Raw genomic sequence first — 16,120 nt, 5'->3', positions numbered from 1 at the left:
AACTTTGTCCTTAACTCTTGGAAATTTCAAATTGGGTGGTGACATTTAAAAGTGGCATGTATTGCCAGGTGGTGGTGGCACACATCTTTAATCTTAGCACTTGGGGTGGCAGAGTCAGGTGGATCTCCAATCACATCCTTAATTACAGCTTTTGGGAGGCAGAGTCAGGCAGATATGTGAGTTCTAGGACAGCCAGGGCTATACAGAGAAACTGTCTTGTAAAAGAGAGAGAGAGACAGAGACAAAGACAGAGACAGAGACAGAGACAGACAGAGACAGAGAGAGAGGAAAGAAATGGCATATGTTGAGTCCATTTCTCTGCATTTTCTTCTCTCTATAGAACTACAGAGCTAAGTTGTGATTCTGAAAACCATGCATCACTTCTGCACACAGTACTATTACAAACCAGAATATTTTCTTCCTTCCTTCCTTCCTTCTTTCCTTCCTTCCTTCCTTCCTTCCTTCCTTCCTTCCTTCCTTCCTTTTTCTAAAAACAGATCAGGCAGCTAGCATCTATATATTCTAATTTGAGAAAAGATGCAATTTGGTGAGAGTAAGCAGCCTTTACCTTTTGTGATTCTCAGTTGTCCTTCCAGAGCTGAAAGGCATTGTGCCTATCTGTCTGGCCCCCCTTGTTCTGTTCCCTTTAACACTGCCCACCAAGCCCAACAACCTCAAGTAGCTGTTCACAGGCGAGAACCAGGATCCACCCAGTGCCTCCCATTAGCCATGGCTGGCCTCTTGACCTGATTTTGGCCTTCTCTTCTCAACAGTTTCATCACAGAATAAAAGCCTAGAGGCATGGAAAACATGGTGGAAATGACAGTGAGGTGACTTGAGAGAGCAGGAATTCTGCAGCTACTGAGTCCAGCATTTAAAGCTCACAGTTTGCTGTTGGTATTCAACCACTTTATCTTTGCTACAAGACACATTCTGGGAAGTTTGGAGAGGGGACTCACTGTAATTAACCAAGAAGTGCTGATCAATCGCCCTGATGAGCTTCCTTCACCACTGTTGGAGTCTTGTGGTTCATTCATTTTTAAATTTGACTGTTGTTGTGCGCGTGTGTGTGCTGTATTTGTGGTTGTGCATGGCTGCACGTATATGCTGGGGGAGGCTGTCTTTGTCTATTACTCTCCACCTTATTTTTAGAGGTAAAGGCTCGATCTTACCTGGAGTTCCCTGATTTGACTAGACTGGCTGGCCAATTAGCTCCAGAGATCCACTTATCTCGGCTCCTTACCCCTCAAACACTGATAGCTTTCACGTAAGTGCTGGGTATCTGAACTCAAATCATCATGCTAATGCAGCAAACACCTTACCTACTCCCCATGCCTGACTCATTTTTGAAGGGATTAACCTGATTATCATTGGAGCTCCTCTTTAATGGGTGATCTGATGCATCTTCGTCAGGACCCTGACGCATCATATTTTAACAGACAATAATTCTATTCCTGTTGTGACATAGTAAAGGCTGAGCCCCAGAGACCCTCCTCTGGCCAGGCTCCTTTCCAGAGATGCATACATATGTAACTTCATATACTGAGGGCACAAACACCCGATGAAACGTAAGTAACATCTGCTCAAAGTTTTCAAATAGTTGATTTATACATAGCAAGTTTTTCTTCACTTAAAACAGTATTCTGGTTGGGTGTGGTGGTGCATGCCTATAATCTCAGCATTCTGGAGGCTAACACAGAGGGATAGGAGTTCAAGGCCAGTCTAGGCTGCAGAATGATACTCTATTTGAAAAGCCAAGAATTGGGGATGTAGTTCAGTGGTAGAGTACTTGCCTAGTCTGGAGTTTGAGCCCTCCCCCAACCCCCGCCCGCCCACCTCCCTAAACCCACAACAATACAAAACAGAATTTTGCCTTTTCTTTTCTTTACTGGGATGAGTCTCAGGATGTTAGTGAGGTGCTCCTCAAATGCCAAATCCTATCTCAGTTTCCTAAGTAGCTTTTGCAGGTGTAGGCCACCTCGCCCAGCTTATTGTTTTGAAGTTTACAAAGCCCTTTTCTCTGAGCACAAGTGCTATAGCTTGACTTCGAAACTCATGTTGAAATGAGATTGTCCTTCCGGCTTTCTCTTGGGAGGGGTGTGGTCACTTTAAGAGGGATTAATACTTTCCTGAGTTTGTTCTTTTGCAGAGGGCATTAGTCACCCCAAGAGCGGATTGGTATAGAGCTAGGCTGTGTCTGCTCCCTCCTGCACACACCTGCTTGCCCTTCCCTTTCTGGCATGGGGTGAAGCAGCATGGTGATGTCATGCTCTTGGACTTCCCATCCTCCAGAACTGTGCGCCAACAAATCTGTTCTTTAAAAACCACTCAGTCTCTGCTGCTATTATGAAATGAACTTAGGTGGATCTCTGTTTTGTTTTCAGTCTTAGCAAGCTAGGAATGCATAGCCTGGCTGTTCACAGCAATGCCTCACTTGTGAACACAGTGCTTACTAATGCACACACACACCTTCACGCGTGTGTTTTTGGGGGATGCTCCTGGCAAATAAACTGATCACACCTAAATCCATGTCTCTGGATCTGCCTTGGGGACACCCGAGCTAAGACAACTTCCTCATCACAGACCTGCCAACTCCCACAGCCTAGGGAGCAAGGGCAGGATGTGGGTCCCTCCTAGGGGCCACTTCTTCTTTTGCTGCCCTTTGATCTACCTTCTGTAGTTCACACTGTCTACCCTGTTGGGTGTTCCTCTGGTTATTTTCTTTAATCCCAATGATCAGACCAGTAGTTTAAAGCAATCTGGTCTTGTCTTTCAATGATCAAAGTTTTTTTTTTTTTTTTTTTTTTGGACACACACAGGCTGAGCCGGAACTCAGATCCTCTTGCTTTCGCTTCTCTACAGCTGGAATCACAGGTGTGCCCCAACACTTCCTGGGCACCTTCTTCCCTTTTTCAGTGCTGAGGATGCGACTCAGGGTTTTGCACAAGCCATGTAAGTGGTCTCATACTAAACCATATTGCTAGCCCTTCAAAAATGGCTTTTAAAGGTGGGAGCTTGCTGCCAAATTTACAGCAGTCTCCATTTGTTATTTTCACTGTGCACGGCGTTGTCTCTGTTCATGGCTGACAGAAATTGGAGGCTCTAAGAGGATCTGTCAATCATTTTACCCAATCCTCCAGTTCTCTGTTAGAAAACTGAAGCTCCAAGAGGGTACATATCTGCTCAACACGTAGTCCACCAGAGAAAGGTCTCTGGCCTGTCAGCCTGCTTCTCCCCTTTCATCCTTCTCTGAACACAGTTCAACATCTTTTCCCTTGTTAGATTCAATTGCCTTGGCTCAGTAATACTTTTATTACTTATTTCTATTCGACCTACATCCTCAGTGACCTTGAATGCTCAAATGATATCCATGCTGTCTACTGCCCTGTTCTCATCTTGACAATATACATTCCCCCAATATTTTTGCAACAAAGAAAAACTAGGAAATAAGCAAAGTCATGTCGTAATGGTCAAAGGGCCTTGCATAATTAAGCTCCCCTTGGAACTTCTGTGCTTGGGTACAGATGTGACCATCATCCCTTGTACCCCAGGAAGATGGGCTTTCACGTCCCAGAGCCGACTAAGCTCAGGAGCTGTGGTTTGAACATGTCACTCCGAGTTCCTGTGTTGGAAACAAAATCCCCAGGGTGACAGTGTTGAGAAGCAGGATGTTTAGAGGTGCACTGGTCCTGCAGACTCTGCTCTGTGCACTCACTGACGTAGTTTTGATTTTAGGTGTGTGGTGTGCTGCTGGCTTATTCCCAGAATTAGCCATGAAGTATGGTAGGAACTTTAGAATGTGGGTTCTAGCAGGGATCCTGGATCACAGAGCAAATGGGTGGTGGTGGGGGTAAGTGGGACCCCCAACAGCTTCTTTTTTCTTTGCTTCTGGCTGCCATGAGATGAACAACTCTGCTCTGGCATGTGCTCCCTGCCAAACTGCCATGCCATCTTGCTGTAGGTCCAGAAGCAAAGGGGCCCACTTATCATGGACTGAGACTTCCCAAACTGAGGAAAACAGCTTTCTCTTGTTACAGGGATGGACAGATAGCACACTCTATCTCTGAGGACCCTGACCTGAGTCTTCTCCCCAGTATGGCTGATCTCTTCACTCTTCCAGAGTTTTCTTTCTTCATCTAAGATGGCTATTTTACTCCCTGACCTAAAATGTCAGATTGGTATTTATTTTCTAATTCATCACCTTCTTGCCTCAGTTTATTTTTGAGTGCTGAGTCAGACACTATTTCAGTAACTTTTCTATTGTTGTGATAAAGCACCATAAGCAAGGTAACTTGTAGAAGGAAGGGTTTATTTGGGCTTACAGTTCCAGAGGGGTGGAAGTCCATCACCACCATGGCAGGGAGCATGTTAAAAGGCAGGGAGGAATGGTACTGGAGCATCAGCTGAAAGCTCACATCCTGATCCCCAAGCAGGAGGCAGAGAAACACACTGGGAATGGCATGAGTCTTCTGAAGCCTCAAGCCCATCCTTCATGACACACCTTTTGCAACAAGGCCACACCTCCTAATCCTTCCTAAATAGTTCCATCAACTGGGGACCAAGTATTCACACATATTAGTCTACGGTGCCATTCATTTAAACCACAGATACCTAATGACAAGGGCTTGCCCCTACCCCCATTCATATGCTGAGGCTTTATCTCCTCTCTATGGGTTCGTGCTTGGAGGCAGGATCCTTGGGGAAGTAATTAAGTTGGGGTAAGTCAGAAGAGTAACACCTAGTGTCACCTAGAGAGGGTTCAATGGTTAAGATCCCTTGGTGCTCTTGCTCAGGATCTGGGTTTGGCTCCCCAAATCCATGTCAGATGGCTCACAAATGCCTGTAATTTCAGTTTCAAGGGCACTGATGGTCGCTTCAGGCACATGCACACACATGGTACACATACAGACAGGCAGGCAAACACACACACACCCATAAACAAAACCAAACCAAAACAAAACAAAAATAACAAGGGTGAAGCCCAGAAGGCCAGGGCACCACAAAACACATTCTCTTCTCCTTAATCAGGCACCCAGGTGGATGTCTTCCAGACAGGTAAAGCCCTTAGCAAAAACTGGGTAATTACAAACCTTCATCTTGGACATACAGCCTCTAGAATTATAAAAAAATACATTTTGTTAGTTACCCATCTGTAGGGTAAGATCCTACAGGTAAGATGCAGCTGCCAAGATCCTCAGTGGATATCTGAAAATGCAGATAATACCTCCCCCATATATATACACACATACTTATATATGTATATATATATATGCACCATTTTCCTATACATATCTGCGGTAAAATTTAACTCATAACGTAGGCACGGTGATTTATTAAAAACAACAATAATAGAGTAAAACAATTATAACAACCTACTGCAATAGGTTGTTTAAAACTGGTGAAGTTTATTTCCAGAGTGTTCCATTTCACATCTTCAGACTGAAGCTGTCCTCAGGCAAAGGGTCCCTCAGTTAGGAAAAGCATGACTAATGGAGAGCTCCCACACGAAAGCGATGTAGTTAGAGGCATTTTGCTATGACCACCTGCACTGCTACACGGCTGTGCATTTTCAGCAAGGCCCCCTACCCACAGAGCTAGAGTTTCGAGCGGGGCAGATGTAAAACTGCTCCGTTTACTCTGGCTTTGGGTGCAAAAGCCAACATTTGGTCCTTGTTTGTCATCCAGGTAACCTCTGCTCCTGGTGATACGCTAGCGACCGTCAGCACCGCTCTGAGCCGCAAGGAAAGTGGTGTACCTTTTGCCTCCATGCTGCTTTCTGGAATCCCTTCAGGTGTCAGGTCTTTGGAGAAGCTACCATCCCATGACCTCTTTGATCTAGTCGCCCGTCCTCACTACTCTGGCCTGAACTCTTCTCATGTGCCTTTCTTATCTTTTGCCTCTGTCTAGTATACTGAAGAGGAAATAGTCTGGGAGGTTAAGCAACAGGAGCAAGGTTACACAATTGATAAATAATAGAGCTAGGGTTCAAACCCAGTTCAGCTTTGCCCTAAATCTAGCAGACTTCAGAGGACAGCTGCTCAGTGCTCGGTTTGCCTGGGATTACAATATTCTGTGTTATGGGTATTTATGAAAATGTCCCATGACCATCCCTCAGCTGTAAATTCTCCGAGGATACACTGTGACACTCTTCCTGACACCCGGGGCACTGGTTAGCCCTTTCAATAATAGATACCGCCTTGGAAGTGGAACACAATGGCCTCAGTGGTAATACTGGCCATTGCATCTTAGGATGGGTGTGGGGGCATTGAGAGAGAGCCTATGGTAGGATGTGGTGGTTCTGAAGCGATGGGAGGAATTCATATAGATAAGAAGGAAATGGTATGAGGTAGGCCTCAATGTCATGGGTCTGATGCTAACCCGTGGAAAGAGATGGGAGGAAGTTGCTATATCGCACAGCGCTGTGCACATTGGGCAAGGTAGTACTTCTTCTGATTTCAGTTTCCATGTGTGAAAGTAGGGCAGTTAAGAGCACCATATTATTACCAGTAATAATACGATCTGAAAGTTCAGAGATGTGCACCAAGCTAGTTCTCTGAGTAAGTTAACCTCGGGTAAATAACTTAAAATGTCATTGCTGTTGATCAAAACAAAACCATTTAAAAAGCACTAATAGGCACTTGAGAGGAGGTTCAGAAGAATTCTTGTCCAGCATTTGAAAAGCCCTGAACTATATATCCCTAACACAGTATAAACTGTGCACAGGTTTAGTCCTACCAGGCTGGGAGAATCATGAGTTTAAGGCCACAAGTAGCTAACCTAGTGAGTTTAATGCCAGCCTGGTGTAGGTGACACCTTGTCTTAAAAACCAAAACAAAGCCAAATTGAACAATAAAAGCACTGCTGGGCAGTGGTGGTGCACGCTTTTAATCCTAGCATTTGGGAGGCAGAGGCAAGCTGAAATCTGTAAGTTCGAAGCCAGCCTGGCCTACAAATGGAGTGCCAGGACAGTCAGGGCTGTTAGTTAAATAGAGAAACCCTGTCTCAAGAAAAAAAAAAAAAAAGCACTAACACATTCTCAAACACTTGTTACTATGAATTTCCTAATAAATGGATATCAGGAGTTTTGAATATAATTGAACTTTACAATGGAGTCTCGTGTCAAAAATCTTAGAATGTAAACTATCAGGAAGCAGGGGAGTGCTAGATATTCTCTGGGCACAGCTGACTTGAACTTTGGGTATAGGCCGGCCTGGAGAGCATCTCACCCTCACTAGGCTCTTAATGGGCTTGTGTAAAAACACTTACAGTATTTTGGTTTTTCTGCTCCGAGGCTACTGCTTAGAACTTAGAACAGTTCATGAGTGTGTGGGAAGGGATGTAGGTGCAGAATGCTGGTGACAATAGATGCCCATGTCCGTGATGCCTAGCTATGGAATACCTTGGATTTTGATCTTGGTGGCACCCAGAAACACCAAGCTTAGCTTCATCTGCTAACTTGTCAGGCCCATTCCAGGCCTCTTCCATGTGGGAGTCAAGCCCCCCATCAGCGATTTTTTACACTACTACCTGGTCCTTGAGGGGTACTCTCGAGAGAACACCCGCTGTAAGGTAACACCAAACATGTTCTTGGCTGGCCTGGAAATGTGATAAAGATGGACTTGATGAAAAAGTATTTTCAACCGGCTAGCTGACTCGCTTTCCATTGTGCTGGAAGGAGCCTGTTTGGTGACCCGTGGTGATCTCCAGGTACTAAGCACTGTCCCGGCTTTAGATCCCGAACAGAGGTCTCACCCAGCACACATTGTCAGGAACACAGCAACAAGCAATTACAGGGACTGTTTTGGATTCGGCCGGGCGGTCAAGTGATGCTCAGCGAATCCTCTAACTGCAACCACGCCACAAATTGAGCCTGGAAAAGAGAAAGGAAAGGAAAACCCTGCAGGGAAAGGGGGAGAGAGGGGGTTCCGGGACCGACCGGCGGTAGGCGGCGGTGGAAACCGGGGAGAGGTGGGTGGGGACCGAGATAGGTCCCCCTTAGCCCGCTCGGGCACACCCTTTCCCCCCGGGGCGCGACGAGGGTCCGTGGCCTCGCGGCCGCGGGGTTCCTCGGTATTCCTTCATTCATTGTTAGCGGAGGCAGGGGCGTTCCCTCGAGCCCCCGCACCTCCTCCGGGAAGGCCCCGAGGGCTCCCAGCCCCACCCTGGGCCCGGCCGCCATCCCGGGCGGAGGGCTCGCCGCCGCCCCGCCATTGTTCGAGCCCCACCCCTGCTGAATATTCACGCGGCGCGGGCGCGGGCGCGGGCGAGAGAGAGCCGGGTTCCGCCCGCTTTCCCGGCGGCGGGCGGCGGCGGCGGCGGCGGGCGGCGGCGGCGGCGGCGGCGGAGGAGGAGGAGGAGGAGGAGGAGGAGGAGGCGGAGGCGGGGGGAGCCGCTCGCTCGCTCCTCCTCAGAAGCGCCGATCGGTGCCCCGCGTCCCCGCCCCCGCCCCCGCCTCCCGCGGCATCTTTGTCTCGCGGCCTCGCGCTCGCTCGCCGCACTCTCCGCCGGCGCCGCGGCCCCAGCTTCCCCGGGCGGGCCGCTCCTCCAGGCGCGCGCGCGGGCGGGCGAGCAAAGCGGGCGAGCAAAGCAAAGCAAAGCAAAGCAAAGCGGGCGGGCGACGCCCGGGGGGTGGGGTGTGGGACGGTCGGGGGGGAGCTGACGGCCCCGCCGCGCCATGGTGTGAAGCCCCGCGGGCCCGCGCTCGTCGCGCTCCGGGGAGACGCCGCCGCCGCCGCCGCCGCCACCGCTGCCGGCGGCCTTGCCCCGTACCGCCCGCCCCGTGCCCCGGCGCCGCGCGGAGCTCCTGACCGCGGCTGTCGCTCCCGGGACGGCGACCGGGGAAGATGGCGAACGATTCGCCCGCCAAGAGCCTGGTGGACATCGACCTCTCGTCCCTGCGGGTGAGTGCGGCCGCGCCCTGGGCGCCGCGGTGGACACGGCCGCGGACACCCGCGGGCGCGGCGGCCCCTTTGTCTGCCGGGCGGGCGGGCGGGCGGGTGTGGGACTCGGGCGCGACTCGCCGCGGCGCTCCTGGCCGGCGGGGACCCGGCGGGGCCACACCGCCTTTGTCACCGCCCTGCATCCCTCCGCCCCGCTCTGTCTCTTCTTCCTTTGGGGGGCCCCCCTTTTAAAAAATCATCATCTCCCCCTCCTCTCTCTCTCTTTCTCCTCTCCAGGACCCTGCTGGGATTTTTGAGCTGGTGGAAGTGGTTGGAAATGGCACCTATGGACAAGTCTATAAGGTCGGTGTGGGGCGCCTTTGTTCCCCGTGGCGTGGAGAAACTTCTTAGGGGACGAGGGGAAGGGTGACGAGACGCTGCTGACTGGAGGCCATGCCGCCTGGCCAAAAGTTGGGAAAGGGGTTTCGCCTGGCCATTTTTTTTTTTTTTTTTCTCGCCTGTGTTCAGACTGGCCTTAAAAGACCTCATTTCCTGGCTTTGAGATAAAGGAAATAAGCTACGCTGTTAGGCATGCACTTTGCTTCAGCAAAATAAGAAAAGGAATTTTGAGTTCAGAGATGACCAGGGGGTCTCCCCCGACACCCCCCCACCCCACCCCACCTTCCTTTTCTCCAAATAATCCGGCCTCCATGCGTTTGCATTTGTATGTGAATTAAAATTCGGTGTAGACAGGCCTGCCCATGATTACCCTCAGCCACTGGCTTGGTCTTCTTGAAAATTGTCATCCTGCTTCTTCCTTAAGAGTGCTTGCCAAAGGACTGGACCGTGAGGACTTTGGTGTCACCTGGAACTGCTTTGAAGGCCCTGCCTGGCCAGCCTATCCTCTTCTGGTGGACAGTATTTTGGGGAAGCCGGGAGGAGTGTGTGTTTGGGTCACGGGAGCAGGAAGACAGTGTGGGGATTAGAAAATCTGAATTCCAGGAATAACCTGTGTAACAGCTGTGTGATTTGAGATAGCGAGGGAGGAGGAGGAGGAGAGAGGGTGCCCGGTTTCACACCCACCACCCCAGGTCTCTCTCTTTACATTTGCCCTCCTCTCCCAGCTCCAAATGAAACTGAGGAATCTGGAGACTGTTAGTCTGTGCTGAGGAGCTGGCACCTAACGTGACTAACTGTGTTGTTCATTCTGTTGGATGTACGTTCTAGAAGAAGGCCCAGGCTTCCACTGCAAAAGGAAAGAAAAAGAAAAAAGAACTTTACATTCTCTTTCTTGATGTCTTTCTTGTTACTAAACGTTTTCTGGAGACTGTCTTCGCTGGGGGAGTTTTCTGGTTTGTTAGGACTGGGTCAAAGTTGAGCTCCAAAAAATTATGTTATGAAGGAGGGCTTTGTGGCTCACCATGAAGAATTGTGATTGTTTCACCAAAAATGGGGGTGGCGGTGGAAGCTGACAGTAGACATTTTCTGAGGCCAAATTAAGTGTGGATTCTATTGTCCCTTTTTCTGTTTTATGAATAGGGTTTATGTGTTCCCGATTGCTTCTCCCAGCTTCAGCTTCCCCCTCCCCCCACCCCGGGGCCCTGGATGGTGGTATTGACAGGCTTGTGGTCTGAACTAGACTCAGTATTCTTAGGTGATCTCAAGTGAATGAGCGTGTTTTGTGGGTTAACTGTTGGGGCCCCCCGGGCCAGATTTTTGAATTTGAAAGGCAGCCCTGTTAACAGCCTGCTGGGCTCCACTGAATTTGGAAGGCTTTGGAAAATTTTGGAAAAGATTGTGTTGCAACTCACTGAGTGGCTTCAAGACATTCTTCCCAGCTCCAGTGTTTGTGTAAGCACTGGTTGGCTCTTTTCTAACCCAGTTTCTCTGGCCAAATCTAAGTGGTGAGTAGACTCTTCCAAGTGAGTTAGCCAGAGCTTGTTTTTGACCTGGTTACACAGTAGTTGGATTGTTTGTGTCTCCCTGGGTCAGCGTGGAAACTGTGGGTAGTGAAGGGAGCTGGAAGGCACTGGCGTGTTTTAAAAGGCCAGCGTGGATCTCGTTGGTTTTAGGAGGTGGGCACTTGGTGTGTGAGCTTGGGCAGGTTCTTTGTTGTTTCTCTCCTCTGTTCTTCCACCCCGCCCTTCCTACCCAAGGCTTTGGGAAGCATTGCTTTGGGGAAGTGTTAGGGATACACTCTGCTGGTCTCAGACTGCACACCCTGTGCAGTTGAAATATCCTCTGTGCAAATCTAAGGCATTAAGACACGGATGTAAAAGTTGCGTGTACTCCATAACAAAGTAGTGCTTACGGTTTCACCAGCAGGCAGTCACACATCCCCTCCACCCCCCATCTTTAAGGAAGTTTTCAAGCATGCGCAGTTGTAACATCTCAGTTTAGTAGCCCACCGTTGATTTTTTGTTTCATCTACAGTCTTCTTTTCCTGTTCCTTGAACTTCAGATAACATTTCATTGATAAGTACTTGGGTATTTCTTCCTCCTTTTTAAATATTATCCCAATGCCATTCCACACTGAGAAACACATCCGATTTTCTTTTCTTAGTGTGCCACGCCTGCCCCAGTTCTTGCTACTGGTTCTTGCAGGCTTGTGAACAGGTACAAGGAACTTGAATCTCCTAGAAATGACATCAGTTTCCTTTTAAATGTTTAATTTCTAGATCCAGTACTGTTGTGCAGAATGGTTTAGTTACTATTTATTTACTTATTTTTGGTTGCTTGGCATGGGGGTGGTTTGGGGATTAGGTTATTAATAGTAGAATTTATTACAATTTCTAAAGAAAAATTTGAAGAAAAGCATTTCTAGGTAAAACATTAGCTGAACAACCTAGAGTCCTAGCTTTTTTCTGTGTTGCATTTTCTATTTGTATACGTATAATAGACACACAGGCATATATATACACATATGTATACACACACATATATGCGTGTGTGTGTGTGTGTGTGTGTGTGTGTGTGTGTGTGTGTGTACCTCATGTATGGGTATGTAGGTGGGTGGCATGTGGAGGCCTGGGGTTAAGGTCAGGGGTCTTCTTGGTTGTTTTCTACCTTATACATTGTGGTAGGATCTCCACTGAAACCCAGAGCTTGCCAGTTCAGCTAGTTAGTTAGCTTGTTCTAGGCCCCTGTTTCTCCCTCCCCATGCTGGGGTTACTGTGGGTCGCCGTGCCCACCTGGGTGCTGGGGATCTGGATTCCTGTCCTCATCCTTGCTCTGCAAGCATGTTAGTTCCCGAGCCACCCTGCCTGCCCCTCTGCTTTGTAGGCCCAGAGTGAGCTAGGTTGCTTGCTAGTTACCCACATTGACTAAATGGTGAATTTCAGTTATTTTCATCAGTGAGGACGATAATAGTGTGGAAGATTAAGACTAGCAAAAGGCTTATTTCCATGTTACTTTGGGTTTTATTTTTCTTAATATTTGAGGATTTTTGTTTTTCTTGGGTAACTACTACAGACGTTTCTCTTGCATGGTATTTTGTATTTTATGAGCATACTGCCATCCTGAGAAGGCAACTTCTGTCTTGAAGGGATTGTACTACTGTGTTAGAGAAGAATTCAGTAATAGGCATTGCTGTGTGTGTGTGTGTGTGTGTGTGTGTGTGTGTGTGTGTGTGTGTGTAGGAGAGAGAGACAGATAGATAGACAGACACACTGACTGACTCCGTCAGGTAGAATGTCTGAAATCTGGGTGGATTTAGGGAGGTACCGTAGTTATGGAAGATAGAGCAGATCTGCCCCTAGTTTGCTGACCTTGGAGAAGAGATGTCAGGTAAACCTGGGTGGCTATGCAAGAGGCCACTTTAGGCCCAAAGACCTCCATGTCAGTAAGGGTGGCTAACACTGAGAGTTTGTTTTTGCTGACTCTGCCCCTTTGGTTAGTTAAGAAAGGCAGAGAGGAATGAGGGCCTGTGGGAGTGACCAGTGGGAATGGCAAGACTAGGGGAATATGGCAATGTCAGGAAGGTATTTTTGGGGGGCTGCAGTTGAGGAGCAACCTCATTCCTTAAGCATTGAGAAGCTATTAAAAGGTTTTATTGGGCTCAGAGGATTCCTAGGAGTGGGGACCTTCATCAGATGATATTCTGGGAAGAACAGGTAAGATGGTTGGCCTAGGACCTGAGTTCAGAGAGGACTGGTGAAGGTCTGAAGCAAGTGATGGAGATGGTAGAGAGGAAGCCAGGTTGAGGTGAATACTTGGGCATTTCTTTCTCTGTATATTTAACTTGAGGCTTGCATGTACTCTTGTAGGCTTTGGTTCTTCTCCCTTTTAAATGAGAGTGCTTTCCAGTAGATTAGGTGGAGCTTTGATGGACAGGGTAGGAGTGCTCCAGTTGATTCTGATCGCTGCCCGGGGGGTTAAGTACCCCAAGAATTGTCTGGCAAGCAGAGCACCTCTTATTCCTGGTGGGAGGTGAAGCCATGCAGTGGGCAGTGAGAATTCTGAGTGCGATGTTCCACCGGGAGAGTGTTGTGCCAGCTGATCTGTAGCTGAGTGGCATGTTCAGACTTGTTCTGAGACTTGGGTTCCCTTCATGCTGGAAGGATCTGGATGTGGGTAAGGTGGGAGGAAGCCAGCCTGTTGAACAAGTATTGCTGTGCAGCTCTTCAGACTGTTAACCCCTAACTTCTATATGCTATTTCCCAAAAGCAGGAACATCAAAGCTTGACAGAAATCCAGGGGTCCCTGCTGCGGTGGGCTTTTAACACTTTCTGAAACACTGTAATAAATGTGTACTCATGAATAGCAGCAAACTTGTATTTTGCCTTTTTTTCTTAGCCAGACTTGGAGATGGGTATATTTCTATGTATTAACACAATCCAAAAATATTATCCATGCCTTTTTTTTCTTTTATAACAGTGTATGTGTTCACAGGTTGAGCCTGAAAGAACAAAGAAACATTAATTTTTTTTTCTCCTTTTAGAGTGATATGTCACAGGAAAGTTGTGCTGAGCTGAAGAATAGTTACCTAAGGAGCTTCCTTTCTAGGGGAGTGGAAATCACTGTAATTGAGTGCTTTAAAGGTAGATGCTTTACCATATGAGTTTCTTGGTGGTATTTCGTTTGTTTCTTTCTTAGTAAGTCCCTGCCCTCTGGTGTGAGTGGCTGTGTGAATCAGTCCCTGCCCACGCTTGGATCATCAGAAAGGTCTCGCTCTTCTCTCTGTTGTCTTAAGTTCGCAATGCCCATATTTTATCAGTGCGTCTGCTTTCCCAGTCATTTATTCCCGTCATTAAAAACAACAGCAGGTGGCAAGAGGCTGTGTAATTGTAGAAATTCACACTTTTTGGATACAGAAAGGCAAGATGCTGAGACACAGCTATGGTGAGAGGTGAGCACTACCATGTGGCCACCTCTCCGGTTTTTTCTCCGGCTTAGATGGGGGTCTATGGACAGTAAAGTGAAGTGTTCCAAAGCATATTAGATGGCTTCGCGGTGTCCCACGTTTAGAGCACGTGGAGGTTGTCAGGGTTTGAATTAGTGTTTACAGTGTTTCTCTCACAGGGTAGACAGATACCTAGCAAATTGTGGTATGCAGGGTATTTGCAAGTAGTGGCTTTGAGAATTGAAGTAGATTTTACACTGAGTTTGGTTTCTCATCTGAATGATCAGTGTTAGGGCTGCTTATGATCAGGGTAAGGATCCCCAGGTACTTACTTCACTGGAGAAGACTGGGTTGATTGTAGTTGTTTGCTCTGCTAGCAGAGAGCCCAAGGGTTGAATCAGGGTAAACTCTTTGGGTGTGTGGAAAGATGGCTAGGGAGAGACTGGAGAAGGGCAAGGAAATGCTACCTTTATTACCAGTCGCCAAAAACAGGTTTCTGGGTTTTAGAATTTTACACCACTGTTTGCCAAATAGAATATGATCTTCTGTTATGAGACTGCTTCGTTACCACAGACTGCTGGCATTGTTTGGGTTAAGTAATTAGCGAAGTAATGACTTAGGATGCATGTTTTCCTGGACAAGTTTTAAAGAACAGTGTTTTAGGACTTCATGTTTTAAGATGAGGAATGTTTTATGTATGGAGGCCGTTACGGGGAGTTTAGAACTAAATTGGGGAGTCAAAGGAAAAATGCACAGCAGTGTTTTTTGTTTTTTGGTTTTTTTTTTCAGGTACTTACTGTACTTTTTCCTACATGGGGCTTCTTGTGTGTGTTAGTGCACTGTGGGGAGGGATACTGCTTCCATCAGTGAAAGCAGGAAAGACAGGAGTGGACACAAAGTGACAGCTATAAGGTGTATGTGCGGAAGGCTTCTCTGTGTCATTCTCTGGTCCTCAGCCAACACAACTGCTTTCAGACCCATTGAACCAGCGCAGCCCACTGCTTTGTTGTTAGGAGACAGGTTCTCACTATGTAGCCCTTGGTTCGTTTGGAACTTACTGTGTAGACCAGGCTGCCCTTGAACTTGTAGATCTGCCTGCCTCGGCTTTTCGTGTTGGGATTAAGGTGTGTGCCACTGTACTGGCCGGTTGTTGCTTTTAAATGAGGCAGGGTCTCCTTAGTTTATGTCTGTAGCTCAGCCCGGCCTTGAACTCAAGGTTCTCCTGCCTTAGTTTCCAGAATAGCTGGGGCTATAGGAATGTCTTACACCTGGCTGAAATGTTCTTTTTTAAAAATTTAGGTGGCTCAGTAACTGTTCAGGAAAACACAGTGAGAGCAGATGACTGGAAAACTGAAACAAGGTAGACATCTAGTGCTAGTGTGCAGTCTGCTGTAGCAGTTTGCCGTGTGAATGCAGTTTGGGAAACGCTCTTATTTTGCACCCTGGTTAGTGAACTGTGCTTTGAGAAGCATGGACCTGACAAGTAAAACTGATAGGGAGTGGAGCTCTCAGCTCACCTTGCTGGGCACAGTAGCAAGCAGGCTGTTGTCAGCGTCTAACAGTTGACTTCCCACCGTTGAGAAGCTAAGCCAAGGGACCTGTGCTTCCAGCTTTGTGCTTACGGCTAAATACCTCTGATCGCTGGCACTGTGTCTCAAATATGGCTACATATGGACAAGTTATCCTATTACATTTAAATAATTAAAAGAAAGGACCCACCTTTCAGTTATAACTTAAAAATAACCCCTCTGTTACTTACGATAAGGGCCTTAAATGTATTACAGTTACAGAGTAGCGGTCCAAAGTCCTAGGATGCTTGTTTCAATCTATGGAGCTATCCTGCCCTTCAGAGGCGTCAGTTTCCAGCGCGGGTCCGCTGCTGTGTTTGATATTGACCGCC

At 47.7% G+C, this 16,120-nt stretch overlaps 1 protein-coding gene across 50 annotated transcripts in view; it reads left to right on the top strand.

Annotated features, from left to right (window-relative positions):
- Positions 1-8,726: 8,726 nt before the first annotated feature.
- Positions 8,727-16,120, top strand: part of Map4k4 (mitogen-activated protein kinase kinase kinase kinase 4) — a 150,997-nt gene continuing 143,603 nt past the window's right edge. For all 50 annotated transcript variants that reach the window (XM_052745067.1, XM_052745065.1, XM_052745045.1 and 47 more), the window contains exons 1-2: positions 8,727-8,900; positions 9,177-9,242. In XM_052745067.1, the coding sequence (XP_052601027.1) occupies positions 8,844-8,900; positions 9,177-9,242 (123 nt within the window). In that variant the 5' untranslated portion in view covers positions 8,727-8,843. The remainder of the gene's footprint in view (positions 8,901-9,176; positions 9,243-16,120) is intronic.

This window comes from Peromyscus californicus, unplaced genomic scaffold, assembly GCF_007827085.1.
Source record: "Peromyscus californicus insignis strain IS unplaced genomic scaffold, ASM782708v3 Scaffold_19__1_contigs__length_69161282, whole genome shotgun sequence".
NCBI lineage: Eukaryota > Metazoa > Chordata > Mammalia > Rodentia > Cricetidae > Peromyscus > Peromyscus californicus.
Note: the sequence above shows the minus strand (reverse complement) of the source record. Positions and strands in the feature narration are given on the sequence as shown.